The 22,665-nt window shown below is 38.0% G+C and overlaps 1 protein-coding gene across 1 annotated transcript in view; it reads right to left on the bottom strand.

The window, feature by feature from the left end:
• DPYD (dihydropyrimidine dehydrogenase) overlaps positions 1 to 22,665 on the bottom strand; it is a 339,118-nt gene that overhangs the window by 99,505 nt on the left and 216,948 nt on the right. The window contains exons 15-16 of the mRNA XM_053950943.1: positions 10,736 to 10,804; positions 8,187 to 8,270 (exon numbers count right to left, since the gene is read on the bottom strand). Of these exons, the coding sequence (XP_053806918.1) occupies positions 8,187 to 8,270; positions 10,736 to 10,804 (153 nt within the window). The remainder of the gene's footprint in view (positions 1 to 8,186; positions 8,271 to 10,735; positions 10,805 to 22,665) is intronic.

The raw sequence follows: 22,665 nt of genomic DNA on the forward strand, positions 1-22,665 counted from the left end.
GCAACAGAAGAAACATCTCTTTTAGAAAACTTTCTAATTTAAAAATTAACTAGAAGACATTTTATATTTGCTTATAGTTATCTTACATGATAGGGAAAATAGTCCTTTTGTTTCATTATGATAGGTCTGTTAAAACTTCAGCAATAAGTATTTACAGCTATTGATTTTAATGCAATATAAAAGGCATTTAAGTCAGATATTTTCTTTGTTTTCCAGAATAAAGATCACTAATAGTTGAACTGAAAGGTTTATGCACAGTTGGCAGTCCAAATTACCAGATTATTTGTTCCAATATCAACTGGGCTTAAATATTCCAAGTGAAAAATACAAAACTGCACCTTTACCATTAGTAAACTTCTTGGACACACTGACTGGAAAGATTTATTTAACAGTGCTGGTCTACGTAAAGTGTTGACTAATAAAAATGCCTTTTTACCCCTGACAGAACAAAATATTTATATTGGTTGTTTCTAGCCAGCCAAAATAATGTTTCTCGTAGCACTGTAAAAAGTGGTATGCAGCATGATTAAAAAATATTTGAGCTCTTTAGTTCATGCAGAGGTCACCTGCTAGAAGGCATAAGGGTTTGATTAGGTTTACGTCATATGTGAAATATTCTAAAGGGAAGCACAGAACTCTAATATGTGAAGGCTGCAGCTACAAATAGCTTTCTCTTGTGGTCAGGTAGGCAAGCTCTGTCCTTTCCTATAATAATTAGGCAGAATAAACTAAATAATTGAGGAAAGCATAAACCTTTGAAACACAAAACTAGGGAATTTAAAACCTATGCTCTGAGAAGAATTTGCCACTCAGTTTTAAAATGGTCGTTAAGTGGGCACGTATTCAGATTTGGCTACTGTAAAGAGCAAGCTTCCCAAACTAACTTTCCTAGGAGCTGAGGCAAAATTTAAAGAAATATGAGTCTAATCCTGAAAACTCTTGTGTAGGCAGTGAAGATACTAGTTAATATATTGCCAATTAACTTTATCAAACACTGGCATAAAACTGCAACCACAGACACAAGAAATTACTAATGTGCACCAAGATAAACAATCTTAAAATATTTTATTTTACCTGCACAGTTATTTGTTGGTAATCACTTTGTTTCCAGTAAATCCTGTTTAACAGACATCATGGTTACAAAAAACTACAATACTTCATGGTGCAATCACATATTCAAAGGCACTCCACAGGGCCTGAGCATTTGTTTTCTACATTTCCCTCTTCTGAAAACATCTCAGGGCATTAAAATACAATTTCAAGAACAAGTATAGGTTGCTATTTTGTTTAAAAGAAAAAAAAAAAAAAAAAAGGGTTGTTCCTTTATAGGAAGCATTCACTATATATTTCATTGCTGTTAGGCTACTGAAGTGTCATTAAAACAGTCAAAATCTTGAAGTGTCATTTGTGGATATTCTCAGCTCAGTCAGAAAGAAAGAGAAAGGTTTTCTAACCAGTCAAGAGCCTGGGAAACAGTTGAGAAAGAATGTAAATAATTCTCTAATCTATCTTGTTATTCACATTGTTTATAGATATGTTCTGCCGCTGTGCGTCATTCACTGCACACCAATGGTGTGAGATGTTTTTACTCTAAGACCAATGAAATTAATCTTCTCGATGTTCTCTATATATAGAGCAGTATATTTGAAATAAATCAGAGCTCATTTTCTTTGCCTTCTGATCTGGAGTTCTCTGTTCCCGTCCTGCTCGACAGCAACATCATTAAAACAGCCAAACAGTGCCAGGTCACTGATACTGTGACTAAACTAACCTTCTCTGTGACATCTGTCACCTGTAATGTGAATTTCAACAGAAACGCTTCCATCATAGTAAGAATTAAAATTAAGGGTAAAGCCAAATAGCTTTCATGTCTTCATGATTTTCAAGGAAACAGAATCACTTTTACATTTGCTAAGGAAATACATTCTGTAGAGAATGCCTTCCTTACATAAATATAACTCACCACACAAAAACAGAACTTCAAACCTTATTAACAGCTATAGCATGTAATTAAAAACTTTCAGCAAGTTGGTATGGCTGTTAACATTACTGCCGAATTTATAATCCCTTTTTATTTTCCATTTTGTCTTTTGAGTAATTCAATTAGAAATCCTTCAAAGCAATAACAGTGGATTAAATGTTGTCAAACCACAATATTGAAATTACAGAATAGCGTTCTGATGATGAATTTATTAAACTTTGCATTTCAATTCATTTCTTTCATTTTTCCTTGAGTGTATAAAAAGCAGAATTCTTCAGACAAAACACCAATTAACTGTCGTACTTCATTATTAAGTATTGTCTCCTTTTAAAAGATAGAATACATGAGGGAGGACATAAAGGACGCATGCAAGAAATTAATTTAAATCACAATATTTAATTACACCTGAATCCTGCAATGAAAACATAAAAGAAATGAATTCTCAGGTACTGGAGGAAGGTGAATGATGTCACCTACCCAGGAGTGACCATAAAGCCAGCAAGCTTTTCCTGCTCAGATTTCCAGTGAAATAGCTCATGAATCAATTTTTACTTTGAAAGGAACTCAGCAAGAGGGTTTAGTTTATGAGGAGAGTTCTGAAGAATGAAGAAATAGAAAAAGAAAAGAAAGAGACATCTGACAACAGAGAAGATTAAAAACCAATCCAAAAAACCAACAAAACCAAATTATCATAAAGGATGATGTTGGACCATGATCAGTGTGGGACCATGAACCTAAGTCCACAAAACACATCTCCTGATCTGTGAAAAAGTATGTTTATGTTTACATTTGTAGGAGTTGAAGCAGGTAACAGCAGCATCCCTTCTCCCTGCACATCCTAGATTCCCTCCCAGCCAAACAATGCCCAGTGCAGCACATCCCTGCACACACAGAGTAACAGCATCACTGCCTCAGCCAAGGGATGCTTGTTTCTCAGGAGCTGAATTTCTTGCTTCTGTTGATCTTTTCCCTCAGTTGAACTACCAAGGCTCCTCTTCATAGCCATTTGCTTGGGCAGCAGGCAATTCCCCTCCTCTCCCCAGTCATCCAGTTTTATGGAATTTACAGCGCCTTTGAAAAAGTTTGGACTCTGAGAAACCTGACTGAAAGAGGTCATTTAGTTAAGACATGCCCCAAATCAAGAGAGGGCAGTGGCAGATGCAAAGACACTGAGATCAGCTAGGATTATATTGTGAAGAACCAGCCAAAATGAATGACAGTGGCCAATGCAAGAGAACAACAAGATGTACGAATCCTGAAACTCTACCGCAAACACCAGCACGAACCTCACTCACACTGGTTTATACTGGATTTTGGGTGACGATGTCCATACTCCTGCTACAGCCCAGTGTAGCACCACTCTGCTGTACTTTGCATTAATTTGTTGCAATAACTGATACAGAAGAGAAGAGCGAGAACTAATACTGCCTGCAGGACTCAATGAATTTTACTTAACCAGCATATTATTGTAGGCTGATAGTAGAATGTCACATGAACACAGATATAATCAAATTCTGTTTGGGGCATCATTTATTTAAAATACTTCAAGCTCCTTGCTGGCAGAGCAACAGCGAATTAGCGTGCTACGCTGTGCACTTCAATTAAAAAGCAGCCTCGTCTTTCCCATTTCCAAGGTACAGCAGAGCAAATCTAATTGTGCCATGCAGTCAGCTCTCATCTTCGCAGAGTAACCAGGGCTTTGGGGTTTTTTTTCTTTTTGTTTTTGACAGATTTGTCGTCCTCTGAATGAGGCAATGTAGGCTTTTATGAAACTTGCCTCCTAATTGCAGGCAATAAACATAAGCACAGCCAGCAGCAGACACTGTAGCAAGTACAAGTGAAGCAAAATGAAAACAAAGTTAAGAAAAGAACCACAAAGCAAGTTCATTTTACATATGATCTGAATAGTTAAACCACCAGAATCTGGATTTCATTGCTCACAAGAGACATATACATTCCTTCTTTAATAGAAGCTAAAAAAACCCTAAATAATTTCCCAAACCTAGAGCTTAAATGCTGAGATAAGCAAAGATTTTTTTCTATTTTGGGGGTTAGAAGGTATGACTAATTAATGAGAAATAGTTATACACCAGGATGCTATTAACTTCTGCAATATTTGCTTATAGCACTAAGGCTAAGATCTTTGAATATGAGATTAGCTTTTGGCTTGAGACCTTGTTCATACTGATTATCTCACTGCAAGTGAACAACCAAGTCCTTTTATACGGTACTCATTTCCTATTCCTGGTACAAAGAATACAGTGCCTTTGGTTAGGAATTGAAGAGGGTAAATCCACAGAAATGGCTGTCTGAATGGACTCCAGGAGGGCAGGTACTGGAAGGTCCCACTTGCACTGGCACTAACACCACCACCAGTGAGGCTGGCCACAGCTTTGCCTGCCTGAGCCCTAAAAACTCCAGAGATGGAGAGTACACAGCTCCACCAGACAATATAGTCCTCATCTGCATCACCTTGTTAGGGAATTCTTTTCCTAATGCACAGTTTGAAACATTCAGCCTGCAATTTGCCCCTTGCTCTATCATCTGACATAACAGAGAATAATCTTCTCCTCTTTGTAGCTACTCTTGCAGCACCTTGTTACATCCTGTCAGGTAGTTGTAAGCTGCTCTTTCCTTCGCTCTGTTGTTTTTCACTGCCCACTAGGCCAAGGAGACTGACTGATAATTTTGACCTTTAGACCAAAATCAAAAAGACAAACACTTAAATTTGTTGGTTTCACATGACATTAATAATTCTGAATATTCAATGCCACTTTTTAGAAGGATAAGTAAGAAAAGAAAATTAAAACATCTTTGCATGGTTTCCAGTGAAGGACACAAAGTGCACCACAAATACAAAAAGTGCATCTCAAGTTAAGACACTGAAATACAAGTGCTACCATCTCACATGCTTGATTTATTATTTTCATAATTTTATGTTAAGATTACTACAGGATTGAACTATAGTGGGAAAGTGACTCTGTCATTTTATAATAATCTGCTGTTCACCATGTTGTCTTTATGTTTGCTATTAAATGTTTTGTACATATAGGTTATCTGTTTCAAGGAAAATCTGTGCATTAGGGCTGGTAAACTTAATAACAAATTCTATTACCATTTTTAACGATATCCACTTTTATACCATTGCAGATTGTTACAAAATAATACAAACCTTAACTTTATTATCATTAATCAGCATTAGTAAATATAATTGACATTTTATACAGAACCAGCTTTAAGTAACTTATTGGCATCAATACAGATACCTCTAAATATTACCCTCTGGCTAGCTACGCTGTTTGGGCGCCAGAGTGTCTGCACTAATGACTTGGAATTAAAATCAAATAAAAGCTGAGAACTGTAATTCAGCATAAAACAAACAGCCATACTTAGTACTGATTTTTGTATATATGATTTGGATATACCAGGATCCTTTTTAATTTGTGGTTGATCAAAAACAGTGAAAGCGTTTGATACTAGACAACAAAATAGGATAGAGAAAAAAAAAAATCTGATGTTCCCAGATTTATACACTTACCCTGTGGGCACACCATAGGAATTGGAATGAGAAGAAAAAGTAGACAGTGTAATTAACCTTTCCTTTCCATTTTTTTTTTAAACAACAACAAAAAGGCAGAACATGTTAGACATTATAAATAGTAAAAAGTACACATTTTTCCGCCATTATTCTTCATCTCAGCAATTTCTGTAGTTTCTTGAGGATTTAAGGTGCTTAGGCATGAAAGAGACCTAATCCTTGAAAAAAAATTCCTATGAAGATGTGGATTATGTTATCAAAAAGATTTAAGAAAACCTGCTTCACTCTACAGCCAGGAAAGCTGCTCTGCCTCTCAAAGCCTCATGCCCTGACTTCTAGATATTGAGTGGTGTTTTTTTTCCAGACCATATCTGAGCCCTGTCTTCCCCACACCACCCGTGTACGACCTATTTGACTTCAGCTCTGGGGGAAGAAAAAAATAATACTAAAATACCAAAATACTATCTAGCATTTTTGTATCTTCTGATGGAGTCTCCAGGGGCCACCACACATGGAAGCCCCCTGAAGGGCTACTGATAAATCTTGTTGCACATATCACTACTTAATCCAGTTTATCCTCATCCTTTGCTTCAATAATCTACATTTAAAATCACTATAATTTAATTTTAACCAACTCTGAGGAAGATCAGGATCTGCCTCTCTAAACATGGCTTGTTTTATTCATTTATTCATCTAAAGAAGTTGATTCTTTTCTGAGCTCTCATTTTGGTAAGACAGATAAGAAAACACAGGAAAATGTTTAAGCAAGAGTAGTATATATTAAAGATTCCAAAGAATATCCATACTGTGTGGGGAAGACAGAAATATTATTATTATAAAATATATATGTATATGTAAAGTAATCTTCCTTCTTCATGGATCTGATCTCCTCCATGGAGAGTCACAAATCCACACGATAGCCCTGAGTGCTCAGATTTTGCATTTGCTTCTCTGATTTTACAATAGCTGAAAGATATGTAAAAGCTCATGTAGCCAGACAGCTCCCTACTGACTACACATCTAAGCAACTTCACATGCATACATTACTCCAACCACTGAGAGCTGGAAATAACACATACCTAAAAAAAAAAAAAAAACCCCATGCTTGAAAGGAGCCTGTTTCAGTTTGGAACCTCCAGGGCTCTCCCTGGCCAGACTGCACCTTCCACAGAGTTCTGCCTTCCAAGGCAGGGACACGCCAAACTACTGAGGTATGCTCTGCAGACTGAAGGGAGGGAATTTCTTCAAAAACTTATAAAGCTGGCTAAAATAGCAATTTGTTGTTGGATGCAATTCAGGGGAAAAAATAATAATAACTACTACTGTTTTGCTAGTGTTATCCTGGAGGGCTTTTATGATTCCCTCCCATTTTTAATCACAATTTCAGTAAACGATCACTGTCCATAAAAAAAATCCAGATTACTATCATTCAAAATAATAATCTACAGCAGGGACTAGATTGACATAACTTTGTTCACAGAAAACAACAAAATGCCCAGGGCACTGTGCCTGACACTATTGCTATGATAAAGCTATACTTGAAGTGTGTCCACCTGAAGTGTTGCACTGATTACAGCTCCTAGTGCCTCCCTAGTTTTAGAAAGTGAATGGTTTAGTTACCCAACTACACCTCAGGTCTTATTAGTTTTGTGTTTAACTGAGCAAGGGAGGATGAATTAAGATGCTTACTAGCCCTCTACAAAGGGGCCAGGTGAATAATAATGTGTCAGTTTTAGGCTACGTAATCATGATTCCCACTCTGCATCCCCTTCCTCCTCTTCTTCTCCCTGTCCCCAAAATGTATTAAGATGGGAAATCAAACAGGCTTCATAATTTGGAAACTTTGATGGTCAAACTCTAGAAAATCTCTCCTGGTAGTCTGTGAACCAAGATTTTTCAGAGACTTTCAATTCACCATATTTGGGCATTTTTCAGAGCCAAACCAAATTTGAAGCCATGACCAAAACATGCAAAAATCCACAAAGTTCAAAAAGGTATAGTATGAGAATTAGGGTTTGTATGTGTGTATTTTCTTTCCTTGGGTGAAACAACACACATTCTCCTAACTGAAGTCATGGGACGTACTGATGAACTCTGCAACAGATTTCTACATGGCAGAGACATCAGGCATGGATAATTCCAATCTCAACCGTATACACCACCAAATCTATAGGTAACAGAACACAGGCTCTTACAACAGAAGGTGTTATCTGTACATGGTACTACCAGAATGTATGGACTCTTCTGTGATTCTGAAATACAGTTAGGTTCATATGTTAAAAATTGTGAAATGAAATGCGTGTATATCTCGTGTCTTTCAAATTCCTTACAGATATATGCAGTAATTACTAGCTTGTGATTTAAAAGACATCTACAGGGCTCTGAAATGGAAATCAACAAATTCTAAGTGCTTTTTTGAAATTATTTGTTTTCATCATATTCCTTGTCAAATACATAATGCATTTTTGTTCTCAGCAAAACTAAGCATTTTGTACATTCTCAGCTTCTTTTTTTTTCCCTCTCATCAATAAATATTTAAACACATTCAACCTAAAAATCTCAAGCTGGTAATCTGCAGCTTGTGTCTTGCCCCCTGAGGTGTAACTATCAGTGTGGCAGTGCAGGATTGCTGGAGAGACATTAAATAGATTGTGGTTACAGTCCTACCTGCCCACAGGCCAGTCCCATGCCTCGCTCCCCCATACCATGAGGACACGATAAATTTAACTCCAGCGCATCAGCACCAGCAACCTATAGAACATGTGGAAGGACAAAAAAAGAAAAATTAATTTCAAGTTATGTACTCTTTCCTGTAGCATTTACTGTTCATGTTAAATAGATTTCTTCAGACATTTGACTTATTTTTCTTTTTTACGAGAAAAAAGCTATGGTTATGATACCCTAGAAAAGAAGCATGTTGATTGTTAGAGATAAAAACTTCAAAAACTGATGTGGTTTCCAAAGATTCTTAAGGAATTAGAGTAAAAAACAAAGTAAAAAGATAGGAGCAGAATAAAGAGTTGGGTCTGGAAAATGTTAAAAAATTAAATGTAATTAGAGGGCCTAAGAGCAGCACTGAGAGCTTTGGCAGGCAGTGTTACACAGGTGTGGCTGTGCTCAGAAGAACTGTAACTCAGTAATAAATGTTTCCTTTTTACTTTAATGGATTCAGTCTCCAGATTTTCTGCAGGCACCTGTACTGTGCCATAGCTTTCATCATTAAGTAAATTTGTTTCTGAAGAACAAGAGGTTAATAAAAAAAAAAGTCTAAACAAACATATTAGTCATGCTAATTCCTGTTCATTGTCCTCTATTAGTTACAATTAAAAGGGGAAGGAGCCGAGCTGTCCAGGGCAGCACACAGACACGCTCCTCTTCCTTTCTGAACTGCTCCAGCCTGACACGAACATCTCTCCTGTTGCCTTCCAGTGGCTCTAACTAGGGTTTTGTTCTGCATCTGCATTTTGTTTTGCTTATTGAACTGGAGTAACTTTGCCTGCTGTGTGGCCATGGTTCAGCAGCTCCCAAAGTGCGTGAGCAGGGAGAAGCCATCCATCACTCCCAGGAACCCTCCCCGCTCCGGCCGGCCCCGCGAGCCTGGCCATGCCGGGGCTGTCGGCCCCCCTGACAAGCTGACCTTTTGGATGAATAGGTCGTCCTCCTGCTGAGACACTGTGGTACCTGCTGGGGCTCCTGCTCTTGTGAAAGCCACATCTATTACCTCCTAGGCAGGATCATATGTGTGTGATTGAACATCCCTGCTCTTCAGCTGCACGCTCCAGGGCGCCCCAAACTAGTGCTGCTCTCCACAGGGCAGACACCAACAGCTACTTCCCAGAAGAATGTTCTATCACATAGGTTACACATCATTGGCTGCATTTAAAGAACCACTTCTTTTCTAAAGGGGTAACATAAATACAAGCACGGATTGGAAATGTGTGTCTTAAAGTTGGGTAGCAGTACCACCGGATTAAACAAACAGGAGCAAATGGCACAGTAAAGCCATTCATCCCAATCAGTTTAAAAGTGGCACTGCTTCTGTCAAGCATAGATCTCAAAATATGATTTCATGGTCAATTAGGTAAATACAGGTATAAATTGAAGTAGCGTTGAAGATCACCAAGCTAACTACTGAAAATATTTAATTTTTCTTCCCTAAGTCCCCAAAGTGACTTTTTTCCTCATAGGTTTAAAATGCTCAAAGAAAATCGAGAAGTGTCACCCTACATAACCACAGGAGGGCTTAGGACACTGAATAAAGCGACAGTGATGTCCAAACATTCTGCCATATGAAAACACAAATTCAAAATATACACATCTCTACCCATCATATATAAAAGCATATTTATAATTTAAACATTTAAATCTGAGGTAGTGCTAGCAATAATGACAAGGTAATTTTTTTCTTTACTTAAATTTGTTAATACTATGCTTTTAATTTCCTCTAGATACTTTATGTGGAAAACACACTTTAATTTAAACGTAATAACTTTGCTTTCCATTCAGATATAGACACCTTTCCTATATTCAGCTATAGATACTAATTTCTGAATGAAATTAGTGCATTCCTAATAAGTATTTCTTATACTACTCCCTATGGACACAGGTACATGTTATTAAATAGTTTTTTCCTCAAACTGAATAGAAATTTCAGGTGCATAGTCTGTTTGCATTTATGTAAGATTGGATTTATATTATAGAAAGCCTGCTGACTGCTGTTATATATGCTGACTTTCTCAGATATCATTTTTGAAAGTCTGTATTAAAACTAGAATAGCATTAAATGAGCCCTTTATACTTTAAATATTCAAGAGTTTTATATTCAAAATTTCTTCTGGTGCTGTCAAACTAGTGTGGCTCTAGGCAAGGTAAGATCAAGTTGGGCTCTCAAAGGTAGAATTAAATTTTATCAGGGCATCTGTCATAATATACAGTTTGCTTAAAATGCAAATAAAAAGTATATAGATTCAAAGACTAAAGGCTTTCCAGGTACTGCTTAAAAATCCGAGGGACCATTTTTATGGAAAATATTTCCTTTATATTTACATTTCCATCATTTTAATGAAAACACAGAAAAAACAAATTATAATGGACATCTTTTAAATTCTCATTTTTCACTTTGAATCTATTTCTTTCAAGAAATTCCTTACTGCAGCTCTTGTTTTCAAAGAGAATTAAAAAATATATATGTGGAAACACATTTAGGAAACCATTACCTGAGCCATTTTTGAAAGTTCAGTCCAGTCTTCCCTGTTATAGCTGCACATGATACTGGCAATCAGAACCTGGAAAGAGCATATATATATTATTTTAATACTGTACATTACTGTGACTCTAGACATGAACTGCACAGCCTGCATATGGGAACTACCAGCTGTCTGCCAGGAGCTAGAGAGTGAAATACAGCTGCAGACCTCACTGGGGACAAGAAACAGTGAACAAACTCATCTATTATATCCCTGGGTTTTAAAGAACGTCTATCCATGTGCATTCTCTCTGTTGTGTGACACAGTGAGCACAAAGTCTGTCTACACACAGGGCCAACCACAAAACTGTCACACATACTTGTTCTTGAGGTCTGAGGAATGAAGTTGTTATTTACTATTAACAGGTATTAATACTATTTGTTATTAATAGGAGGTTATTTACTATTAATACAAATGACAGAAGCATTTTGACTACTTAGAGGTAGGTAAGACATCAGTGTATGAACACAATATTCCAGCTGACTTCAGGAATCCAGGACGCATCAAATCCAGACCCTGGAGTCTCTTACCATGCAACTTTAGGACAGTGAAAGACAGCCAGAACTATTTTGTGTCCCAGAGGCAACTGGGAGGAGACTTTCAGGATGTGGGGAAATTCTGCAGGACTGGGAGAATGGCCCAGGGAAACTCCAGCTTTTGTTATCCCATGACGCACATTCTACTGGCCCCAGCTCCTCAGAGCTATTCTGTGTAATTGCCATTCCTTTTCATTACACTGAGCACCTTTCAAGTCCAGCTTCTGCTTCTAGCTGCTGCTCCCTCTAAAATATTTCCTGAGGTTCATGTTTTTAGGTAAAATAAAATCTAACAGGATTCTTCAGGGTGTGGGGGAGCACCTAAACACACAATGTACCAGTTGCATACAGTGCTATTTACTGTTAAATGAATGTTAACTACTCCTCTGGTCAGTACCCAGTACAAGTGACAGTGCTAATTTCCATTTAAGACTAAAATAAAATCATGTGCTCTGGACTCAAAGGTTGAAATTCTGAAGTTGATATATTTGAGGTAAGATCAGCAGAGAAATCAGCCCAGAAATTCCTGCATGAAGAACTTAGAAGGATGATGTTTGGAAGAAAAAATGCAACAGAAAACTATATTGCAGCAGCTAAAAGGTTAAATCAGAAAATAGAAGTCTACAGTCTGTGTTCACAGGAAACACGAGGAGAGGAGAATAGAGAAATGTCTGGCCATGCTCTTGTTTATTTGGCCATTCTACATGAAACTTTCACATGAAAGTTTGATTGACAGGTAATGAGATTTGATTTTAATCTTCTTGTTTTCCAAACAAGTTTTACTGTCTCATTAATATCTAGGGTTGGCTTAATCTGCCACCCCCTCATTTTAACACTTCTCTTGAACTTTCCCATAATGCTGAGGGTTAATGACTCATTCATTTCAAATAAATACTGAAAAGCATGGTGTAGAAAAATTGTCCAACACACACAATTGCTGGAAACTGTAAACTCCCAAATTATCTACATAAGGAGGAGGAGATATTTAGTATCTTCAGATGGGTGGGAAACACACTTTGGAAAGTAAGGCAGGTATAGAGAAAATTAGACATGGTGAGGTTACATTCTATTAATTTAAAAAGAAATACCATGTATCATCTTCATTATTTCCATTGTTTTGCTCTGATGAGTCTCTACAATGAGCCCACCTACCTGCAGACTGCCCACCCACCCACCCACCCTTCTGGCTGCTGTTTGCAGGGTGGCAGTCTGGTGAGAAGGGAAGTGTTTGATGAAGTGCCTGCCTTGCCTGCAGGTGCCCATTTGTGCTCACCTCTGGCATAAATATAAGACCAAACTCTTCATTAAGCACACACAATCATTACTGCCCACGCGTTAATTCCCCTCTGACAGGAAAAAAGAGTCTCTCTCCTATACCATAATTTTTTAAATAGGGAAAAATCTTATATAGCTGTATAGGTCAAATGTTAATGAAAAAAATCTGCTCTGTGTCTATTTGAATATTCAAGATATATTGAGGGCTCTGGAAATAAACAGAAATCTTTTTTAAAGGACTTTAATTCTTTAAAAGCAAAAATTGTGAAAAAATCTGTCTAAGAAATTATATATGAGAAAAATTTAAAGCAACTGGAGTTTATCTAGAAACTGTAACTTGTCAATTTCATGCTTTTTATAAACCAACTAAAGCAAAAAAACAACCCAGCAGCTCAGACACGGACAACATGATAAGGATTTTCACAGCTGCAGTCACAATCCAAAGTACATCAGAAATCTGCACAATTGAGCTTTAAAACAAACCGAATTTTTCATTGGGGAAAGCTGTAAGACAACAAGGGCAGCTGACTAGATTCATAAGTAGTTGAGTTAGGTTACATCAAGTGTTACTAATGAAATTTGAAAATTCTGCTGGGAGTGTACAAAAGAGGAGGAACATGATCTGTGATGTTTCAAAGAGCTGTTAATTAAGACAACATGTTTATTTAATATTGATTAGTTTTAGGATTCATATTTAAAATTAAGCCCATACTTTTTGACAGAAGCAGTGGTTTACAACAAAAAGTAACTGAAAACAAAAATTACATTTTTGCCATGACTGTTCATAGGAAAGCCATGATCTCAGAGTGAATAATGAAAATTTAAAAATAGTTGGGATTTTATGTTTCCCCCCCCCCCCCAGTGTTCTCTTAGAACTTGAAAATAAAGTTATTTCCTAAGTGGAAGAATATCCCCCAGCACTCTGTGCTAACAAAACTGTCCTGTCTCAAGTGACTTTTTCCCCAAAACACCTTTACAGTCTTTTCATTTGGATTCAGTGCCCAAGAAAAAGAAATAATCACTGTCATGTGTGAACATTTAGGGGAATTATCGGTGATGCCTGAGGTTGGGATCTACTCCTAAAATCACACATGGAAATTTATAAAGAAAATACAGACTATTATCTCCTACTACCTAACAGAGAATAGCAAGAACAAAGTAAGAATTACAAGTGATAACAGGCAGAGGTTTTATTGGAAAGTAATAAATGAGAACTGTATCACATTTCAGCTTCTAAGTCTCTTCTCACTCATATTTTCAGTACCTACAATGCCATGTACCACATTACCAACCCTGCAAATTTAATAGCCCCAAACTGTTGCTATCTCATGGAAGTCCAGCACATGGCCCTGCCCAGGAGCATCTGCAGAGAGCACATCCTTCCTCTTGATTCCTCTGATTTTCAGTGGCAACCCGACGTGAGCTAATTACAGTGGTTTGAGCCACAAGTGTGAGGCTGCACATGCTTCCCAGCTTAAAAAGTAGACTCCTGACAGATCTTACAATGAAGCTGCTGCTAAAGTGTGGTAAGTGGTAAATGAGGGTTGACTAAATTGCAGCTTTGTCATAGCTCGAGTGTGGGCTGCCTGCAAACTGTGCATGATTGAAGCACAGTGGGACCCCTGGCCCATTCCTTATTCCAGAGCAAAATCATAGCTGGTATAGGCTGTTCCCTCTTCTCCTCCACCCAAACTGCTATTTTGCCTGTTGTGGGAGATGCTGCTGCCCCTCCCCACGCCGGGGAGGGCAGCAGCCCTGCAGACTCTGTCCCTCCCTGGCCATCACTGTGACAGATGCCACCAGACAAGGGCTTTTCGCCCCGGCACCACACAACGTGACTGACAATTTCTCCAAATGCCCCTAAAGGGACAAATGCACGTTTGCAACGTCACGCACTGTTCTGTGTTCAGCGTTTTCCTGATCATTCATGGAACAAAGAGGTCCTCAATAAAACTTGCTTTTTGTTTGAGGGAAGGGAGGTGGAAAAGGGAGGGTATGTAATGTACCAGTTAGGACACCATTATAAGATGAATATACTGTAGCTAAAGCAGTAAAAAGCTACATTTCACACAATTCTGTGACTAATGCATTAGCAGTTGTTCTACTTAAAAGAACACTGACAAGGTACTTCTCATAATCCTTAAAATATTTTTCTCCCTGTTTATAATAATCCCCTGGAAGCTTAAACTAGAATCTATTTCCCTTGTGAATGTTTTTTTTCCTCATCCATTATCTCTATGTGGATGTCTCATGAATGCAATAGAATGAAAAGAAATAATAAGGATGAGGTTTGCCACTGTGTACGTTTTCAAGTGATCCTTCTTTCCTAGCACACAGAATTCACTGCAAGAGGCTGCACAAGAAGAAGGAGGGGAAAAAAAAAAAAAACCAACCAAAACAACTGGGTCTAGTTTGTGTCACATCTATTTAAAGCTAGAAAGCAGTAAAACTCTATGTTGACAATTACCATTTGTCCAGTACTGCACTGCAGGGAGTAAGGGAGTTTCAGTACACTCAAACAGCCTGAAAAAAAAAGTCTCAGCAATCTGGATTTAAATGTGAACACTGTCAATTCCTGCAAATTTTAGAAAAATTCTCAACATACAGAATGAAATCACAATCTTCTATCCTCATGCCTGTGATAACCATATTTATTTTGGTCATCACACACTGGCCAGAGCCTGTATCTGTTCTGAACCTCCTCTTCCAGGCCTGTGCATAATCTCCCTGCACTTCAGGAAACCAGCCACCATAAATTCTCCTTGCTCTTCCCTGCCTGTACCTTCTTATTGCTGCACCAGACTTGAGGGCAGCTCTGCATCATGTCCATAGATGCTCTGTTTAGACACTGCTGCTGGTCACAACATGCACCCCTCTCTGATTTCTCAAGCACTGACAAAAAGACACAGTATTTTATTTTTTAAGTGCACAGTCCTTGCAAAAGTAGAAAGAGATTCTTAGCATCATCTTTAAAGACCACTCCCCTGAAAGCTGTAAAATCAAGAGGAGCTTTCAAGAAGGCTGAAGGACTGGGTTTTTTAACAGCTATTTGTTTGGGAAGCAGAGATAAGGAACAGGATAATTGGTCTTTAAAGATGGGGTGCAGAGATTGAAGACTTTATTAAGAACCAGATTTCAATACCCACAGAATTACTGCTGATCAAGCTAAACTTCAAAAGGTATTTGTGTTTGGGTCAGATGGAAAGACCTCAAACTTCCTTTCAAGACACATTTTTTCCTTTAAAACAACACAGTATAGCCTTGCCACATGGCCTGCTCAGTCTGTACAAACTCAAACATTTTAAATCAAAATTCCTCAGGAAGCATTTAGTAAGAATGAGTTTGGCAGTGATGACACAATCTTTCTAGAGCAATGGCAAAAATAAGATGCTCAGTTTACCACTCACCAGTGGAAAAGGCACCTACATCTACACAAACACAAGGAGAGGAGAACTTCTTGGCAGCTGCATCACTGTTTCACAGCATTCAATGCCCCATCTGTCAGAAAGAGGGGTACCTTCACTCAGTTCTGCCCCACACCATCTCTCACCCGCACATCGTAACAAGCCAACATGCTCAGAACCCTTCCTGAAGGTCCTGCCCAAGTGCAGCTACAAGAGCACAGGGCCACCAGGTACTTGGTAAGAAGTCCACAAAGAATAGTTTATAGGACACTCCTTTGCTATTTCCATGACACAATAAATAACCTTGTAAATATCTACATGGAAAAAACACCTTCAGATGGACTTCTTGTAGCTCTTCACACGTGTAAGTCAAACATACGGGCCGTGGCCAGACTGCCCGCAAAGAGCTGGCAGTGAGGGAGTAACAACAGCAACACAAGATTTTTGGGTTGTTCCATTGGAGATGTTCCACTTCTCAAGACTCACACCAACAGCCTTCCTCTCTAACCCTGCCTCTTACACAGCATCAGGTTGAGGATGAGTCCCAGCTGTGCCACATTGAGCCAGCAGAAAAGTTCTTGGAGGTTTTGTGCTATCCAGTGCTACTAGTGACTAACCTCTGCTTTTCAAAATGGTCACTGGCTGATGAAATGATACCCCTCAAAAAAACAGAGCCAGAATTACCAATGTACAGTGTACTTTTAACACCCACTGTACAAGATAGGAGTACAAGCACAGCAAACATTCTGTACTGCACAAATACACTCAAATGTGCAGTATTGAAAAACAACGGGAGCACAAACATTTGGTGCTATAAAAATAACCCTCTGGAAACCAGCCTGATTTTGATGCCTTGTAAACTCAGCCTGGTTTCTCTTTTCCTGTACATTCTTGTAAATTTTGATTTGTTGCAGAACTGAAATAAAAATAAGCTTCTTATTAAAAACCACCTAGAACATCAAATCCCATGCAATAAGAAAGTTAACAATTGTAAAACCTGTCATGTCTCTGAGAAGCAGAGGAATTATCTTGTTATCAATTTAATAATGGAACACTGAAGTAAATGATGCCATCCACTGACACCAGTAACACTGTCTCTCCTGGGAAATTCATGTTGGTAGGAACTGTCAATCCAGATGGATATGGACATATGAAAGATCGTACCTTCAGTCCATAAATCTATTCTTTCTGCACTGCCTTAATAAAAAGATTCTGCATGATGATAAAGACAAGCAATGCAGAATGTCTTGACACTGCTGACCTGCAATTCTGCTTCTCTTCTCTCTTCTTTTTTCAGGGAATTTAATCTCCAGTAAATAATTTAACAATCTTAAACCATCCATTGTTTTCCTCCTTCACTTGCACTTAAAATACATATATTTGAGTATATGAAAATGGGACAAGTAGGGGATATTAGTATGTTTATTATTCAGCTGTAGCAAACCTTCTGAATAAAGCACTTTCTGTGCCTTGTTACCTTATAGAGAGATCTCCTGTTTGTTTTTCAAAGGAAGGGGAAATTACATACAACAGAGCAACACAAAAATAGGCCAAACATTACCAGCACACAACTAAGTCTAGAAAGATGTTGATAAAAGTTTGAAAATGCTATGATTTGCTCTATGTATTACATAAAAAATTCAGCATGAGCAGAAAACACCAAAGATTCTAATCCCAGGCTAAATGGAAATGCTTATTTTTAAAGGCAGTTATTTTCATATGGTGACTCTGCTTCTATCAATGAGATCCACCTACATAATGAGATTATTTCATGGATTTCAGTGAGTACAGTGGGCTATCACTTCAAAATCAGGCCTAGAGTTGTTAGGTTCTAACACCCTCATACAAACAAAACCCAAAGGTCATGAACAAACCTTTTTCTTTGTAAAATAACACAAACTGTGTCTTTGATGGGAGCAGAAGGCTAAACAGGTTGCATGTAAAAACTTGCTGCACCTGTAGAAAACAAGGGATCTGGTTTTGTAAGTGCCCCTCTACCATGTCAGACTCAGCACTGTGTCAGCACTACCAGGGGAGCTACCTTGGCCCTGCTTACACAGAAATGCACAGTCACACATCACAGACATGGAAATGTGCATAAATGAAAATGAAAAGTGACCTAATGAGAATCCTGCTAGTTCGCATAGCAACTGAAAAAAAAGGTGAATGGTCAAAAAAAAAAAAAAAAAAAAAAAAGATCTGATGCATCCCTCATGACTCAGGGCACTCTTATTAAGATGTGGTAACTTCTGAACAGTGAAAAGGGAACCATGGAATAAGAGTTCCCCAAAGCATATGTACAATGAAAGAGAATATAGCATCTGTATAGAGCACTTCAGGGAAGCTCAAATATTTAACATGACTAGAAGATGTCCATTTTATGACAGACTGTTGAAAATTTCAGTACTTCAGGTAAACCCTTCATATTATATTGAAAATTACCTATGTGGCTAAAGACTTCCCTGGAAATTTGATAGAATATCTGGGATTTTATTTTTAATAGGGGACCTAGTTCAACCTTTAGTCTCTTTGATAATGAGTGAAAACAAATACATGAGTGCATGGAAATAAAGGCTGAATCCAAGAGAAGAGTAAAGACAGATACTAATTTTTGGCAGTATTTCTTTCTAACAATGCCTGCAAGCGCTTGTGGAATTGGCATGCCCCTGCTGTATTTCTGTGCTTTCCACGCTGATTTAATATAAAGAGAAAGCAGAGGAGACCAATACATTATTGGAGAAACTAACAGAAAAAGGATATATCTAATTCTATGATATTTCAGACACATGCTATGACCTGTAGCAAAAGCTTTTCACCAGGGTGCTGACACATTATTGATTCTCAAGACCACATAAGAAAAACAAGGCTGGCAAAAGGCTACACAAATTTGTGAATTTTTTTCTCCACCTTTAGAAATTTTTCTCTTATCAAATTCTCAGCCCAGATACACAAAGTCCTGTTAACTACAGTTCTTTGAGCACCTTGCTAATTGTTGCTCTTTATTTTCACAATAATAGAGGCAACTCTCTGCAGGGTGCCCCTCTGAGAGGGGAAGCCAACTGGAGACAAAGATGTTCAAGGCATGTAGGCTGTTCCCATGGAGGAAATGAGCAGCTGTTGACTGAAAGGAACCCTAAGATCCCTTCCAGACCTTGGCTGCCTCTAGATATATACAGATACATTTCCCCAGTTACTCAGCAGCAAAGCTGCTTAACTATTATAAAACAAGTTCAGCAGAAAATATAAAGAGACAAAATACAGAATGAATAACTTCATCACAGTTTCCTAACCCCTACACTCCATCAGCTAGCAATTCCCCAGGTCAAATCTGTCTTTTAGCATCTCTGAGAAGTCCATCGTGTCTCTTCTCTTGTTCCCAGGGCTTCTTTTAATTCACTTCCTTGGATTTTGAAGGCTCAAGAAAGCTGGCAGTATCAGTGCTAGTAGAGGAGAAAATTGTGACTCAGAGACCAGAGAGAAAAACCCCTCCCTTTTTACACTTCAGAGCCCCGTGATCTACTTCATCATGTGACATTGCTGGTGCCAGAGGGATGCTTGGAAGGACTAAATGATTTTGTCAGCCAGGTTGCATCCTCCACAACTCACCCACTCTCTCTCTGTGCACCATTATCCTCATAGTGATATTCTGAAAATCAGTGATAATTTACCTGATTTTGCACAAACCACTCTTCAGTTATGCTGCACTGAGAGGTGAGGGTGTGGTAGTTAATATGTGTAGGAACAGGTTATAAGGCTTGTCCTATCTTCAGGATATCTGGTGGCTTTAAATGCCAGCTGCATGGGGGAGACCTATCAGTCCCTAAATACTATTTGTGTTATATATAGTATTTTTAATACTATATATATAAATAGTACATAAATACTATTTCCTTAGGTATTGGTCTAAGCTTCTTAGAGGAGAGCTTCTTCACAGTCCCAAACCTGCCTGATCAATGGTGTGGGCTCACCTCATGATCAGAGATAATCTGCAGTTCACAGGGCTAAAAACATGCTATCTTTACAATGGCCAAAGCAAGACCAGTGGGATCCATCCGCACCAGAATCTTTTATTTGGAAAAAAAAAAAATGTTCATATATAAATAATTCTGCAGTGAAAATTATAATAAAGTAGTCCATTATCAAAGACAGAAACTCTTCTTTCTGTCAGGCCCAGAACTTTTCAAGACATGAAGATGAAAATCCATGTTTTCTATTGATCTATTCATATATATGTCCTATCATCCCCTGGTACTTCCCAGCCAGGCCAAAAATCCAGCGAACAACAGTGCCACTATGCACTGAACATCCTGATGGCAGGTCTGCAGTGCTCCCATCTGTGATATGATCAGAAAAATCTCATGAGTGGGTAGCTTTTTTTCTATACAGACATTAGAATTTACTTAAGTAGCTAGCTAGCTGCTATGTCTGATGACCCAAGTAGCTTTTTGGCTACACTCCAGCAGCACAGAAGATACAAAATTAAGGGCTGTAAATTGGCAGTTACCTTCTGACTAATCTTTCTTCCTCAACAGCCAGTTTGACCAACCTCTTCATATTTTAGGGAAGCTCATGTGAAGATGCTGAGATGAAAGAGGCCTTACTATTTTCACTGTGTATTTGGAAGTTTAATAAAATTGTTACCTAACTTGTTCAGCATACTGCTATGTGATTGGACACTTTAAAATTAAAATGCATTGAATTTTCTACAGCCTTATAGCCTCATTCAAATGATTATTCAAATGAAACACCTAATGTTGGTGAGATTTTTATCAATGTCTCAGCTGTGAGCATGTGTGTTCCCAAAAAGATAAATCAAAAATAAGTCATGTGAAGTGTGGATGCCTTTGGCAAAATCAAAGCAAAAGTCCTACTAGGAACCAGAGGTGTGCTGAGAGAGACATTGAGAGAATGCAAATATAACACATGTACATTTTTAATGCCCACCCTTTGCTTTAAGACGCACACAGGTAAGAATTTGGGGTACCTATAAAATCTCACAATCTCTAGATACTCTCATCTGAGCTGTGTATAACTTAAATGAAACATTCTGCAAGCATATTCAGATTTTAATACAGTTGTAGAGAGAGAGCATAAATGCCTAGGTGGCCAAGAATGGTGTAGCTAAGAATAAGTCTATCATATCATATTACACTGCAAGAAAAGTGAAGCAGATTTTTATAAATGCTGCCCTGAAATTTATGAATAGAGCTTCAATATATTTTTTTCCAAATATAAGACTTAAATTAGCTATTATGACAGAAAAATCAATGTAACTACAATTTCATAAAAAAAATATTAAACATAAAAAGAAGTAAAAGAAAATTAAATTTGAAATAGATTAGGAAGCCTGCACTTTAAAATGTGAGAAAGATGTAAAAATAACCTGTGAAAAAACATTATCCCTTAGATTTGTGAGACTGGGAAGTGTAGTGGCAGGAAACAGGAGAGAAAAGATCTCTGCTGGTTTCTTAGTTTACATTTTATCTATGTGGCTCACAACAAAGGATGTATTTAGTCTCTGTTAAACAGGCCTTTAAAATATTTATTTGGGTTTAAGTGTTCAGTAAATAAGTACTTACTGTCACACACTTCCTTCAACACTCAAAAGACCATCTCCACTAGCTCTGCATACAAGGTTTCAACACACAAACAGGTTACTGCTGATTTATGAGTTACCTACCCATGAGCACACCTGCAGCTGGTGGCTGCTCTAGTGCTCTTTCAAACCTCAGAAAATAGGAGGTAAGGCTAGTTTGCCATGCCCAAAATTGAAGAAATTCATATTAAGTTGAATCAGGCTGTATTTGCTGCAAGTTCCCAACAGGGGTAGTTACCACACTGACACACTGCAATTTGCTATCCCTTGGTAATTGGTTGGCATGTCTGTGTGCACACAACCGTGTATTAGACTAAGACTGTATGAAGAGAACAAGATTGCTTTTTGGATCCTGCTGGCCACTTCATTTTGCATGTTTAGCAGTTGCTCCTTTAAGCACAGTTCATTAGAACAAAAAAAAAACCAAACAGAAACCAAAAAAAAACACCAAAAAAACCCCAAAAAACAAACCCCCCCCCCCCAAAAAAAAAAAAAAACAAAAAAAAACAAAACAAAAACAAAAAAAAAAAAACAACAAAACAAAAAACAAACCAAAACCAAACCAAACCTAAACAAAAAAACAAAAACCAATCAAACAAAATAATTAAAATATAAAACAGGGTGAGTTGAGATCTAGAATATGGAATTGTGACAGGTATGAGAAGTTTAGTAATGAAGACTATGTAAAAGTTTATGGTTGTAGTTCTTAAACACAATGTGCATAAAAAGTTTAGAAGCTATTGAGCAGCAGTATGAGGGTGTAGAATAAGATCACTTCAGAGCCCACTAAGAATTCTGCTAATCTACATGTTCCTCTTGGTAGATAAAGAAAAGAAAAAACATCTTGGAACACTTCATTCCCACATTTCACTCAGAATTTAAGATCTTTCCCTAGCCCCCCTCCCCAGAAAGCACAGGAGGCTGGGATATAGTCCAGCTGCTGTCAATCATACTGAAGAGCTGGCTCTAATTGTGATAGATTCAAGCATGTGCCTCTGCCTTTCCTGTCTGAGCTAGAACACGTCTGCAGAGAGCCAGCTCTCCTACTACCGGCACAGTTCAGAGCAGCAAACGCCGCACTTGCTTCTG

Source organism: Vidua chalybeata, chromosome 9 (genome assembly GCF_026979565.1).
Source record: "Vidua chalybeata isolate OUT-0048 chromosome 9, bVidCha1 merged haplotype, whole genome shotgun sequence".
Taxonomy (NCBI): domain Eukaryota; kingdom Metazoa; phylum Chordata; class Aves; order Passeriformes; family Viduidae; genus Vidua; species Vidua chalybeata.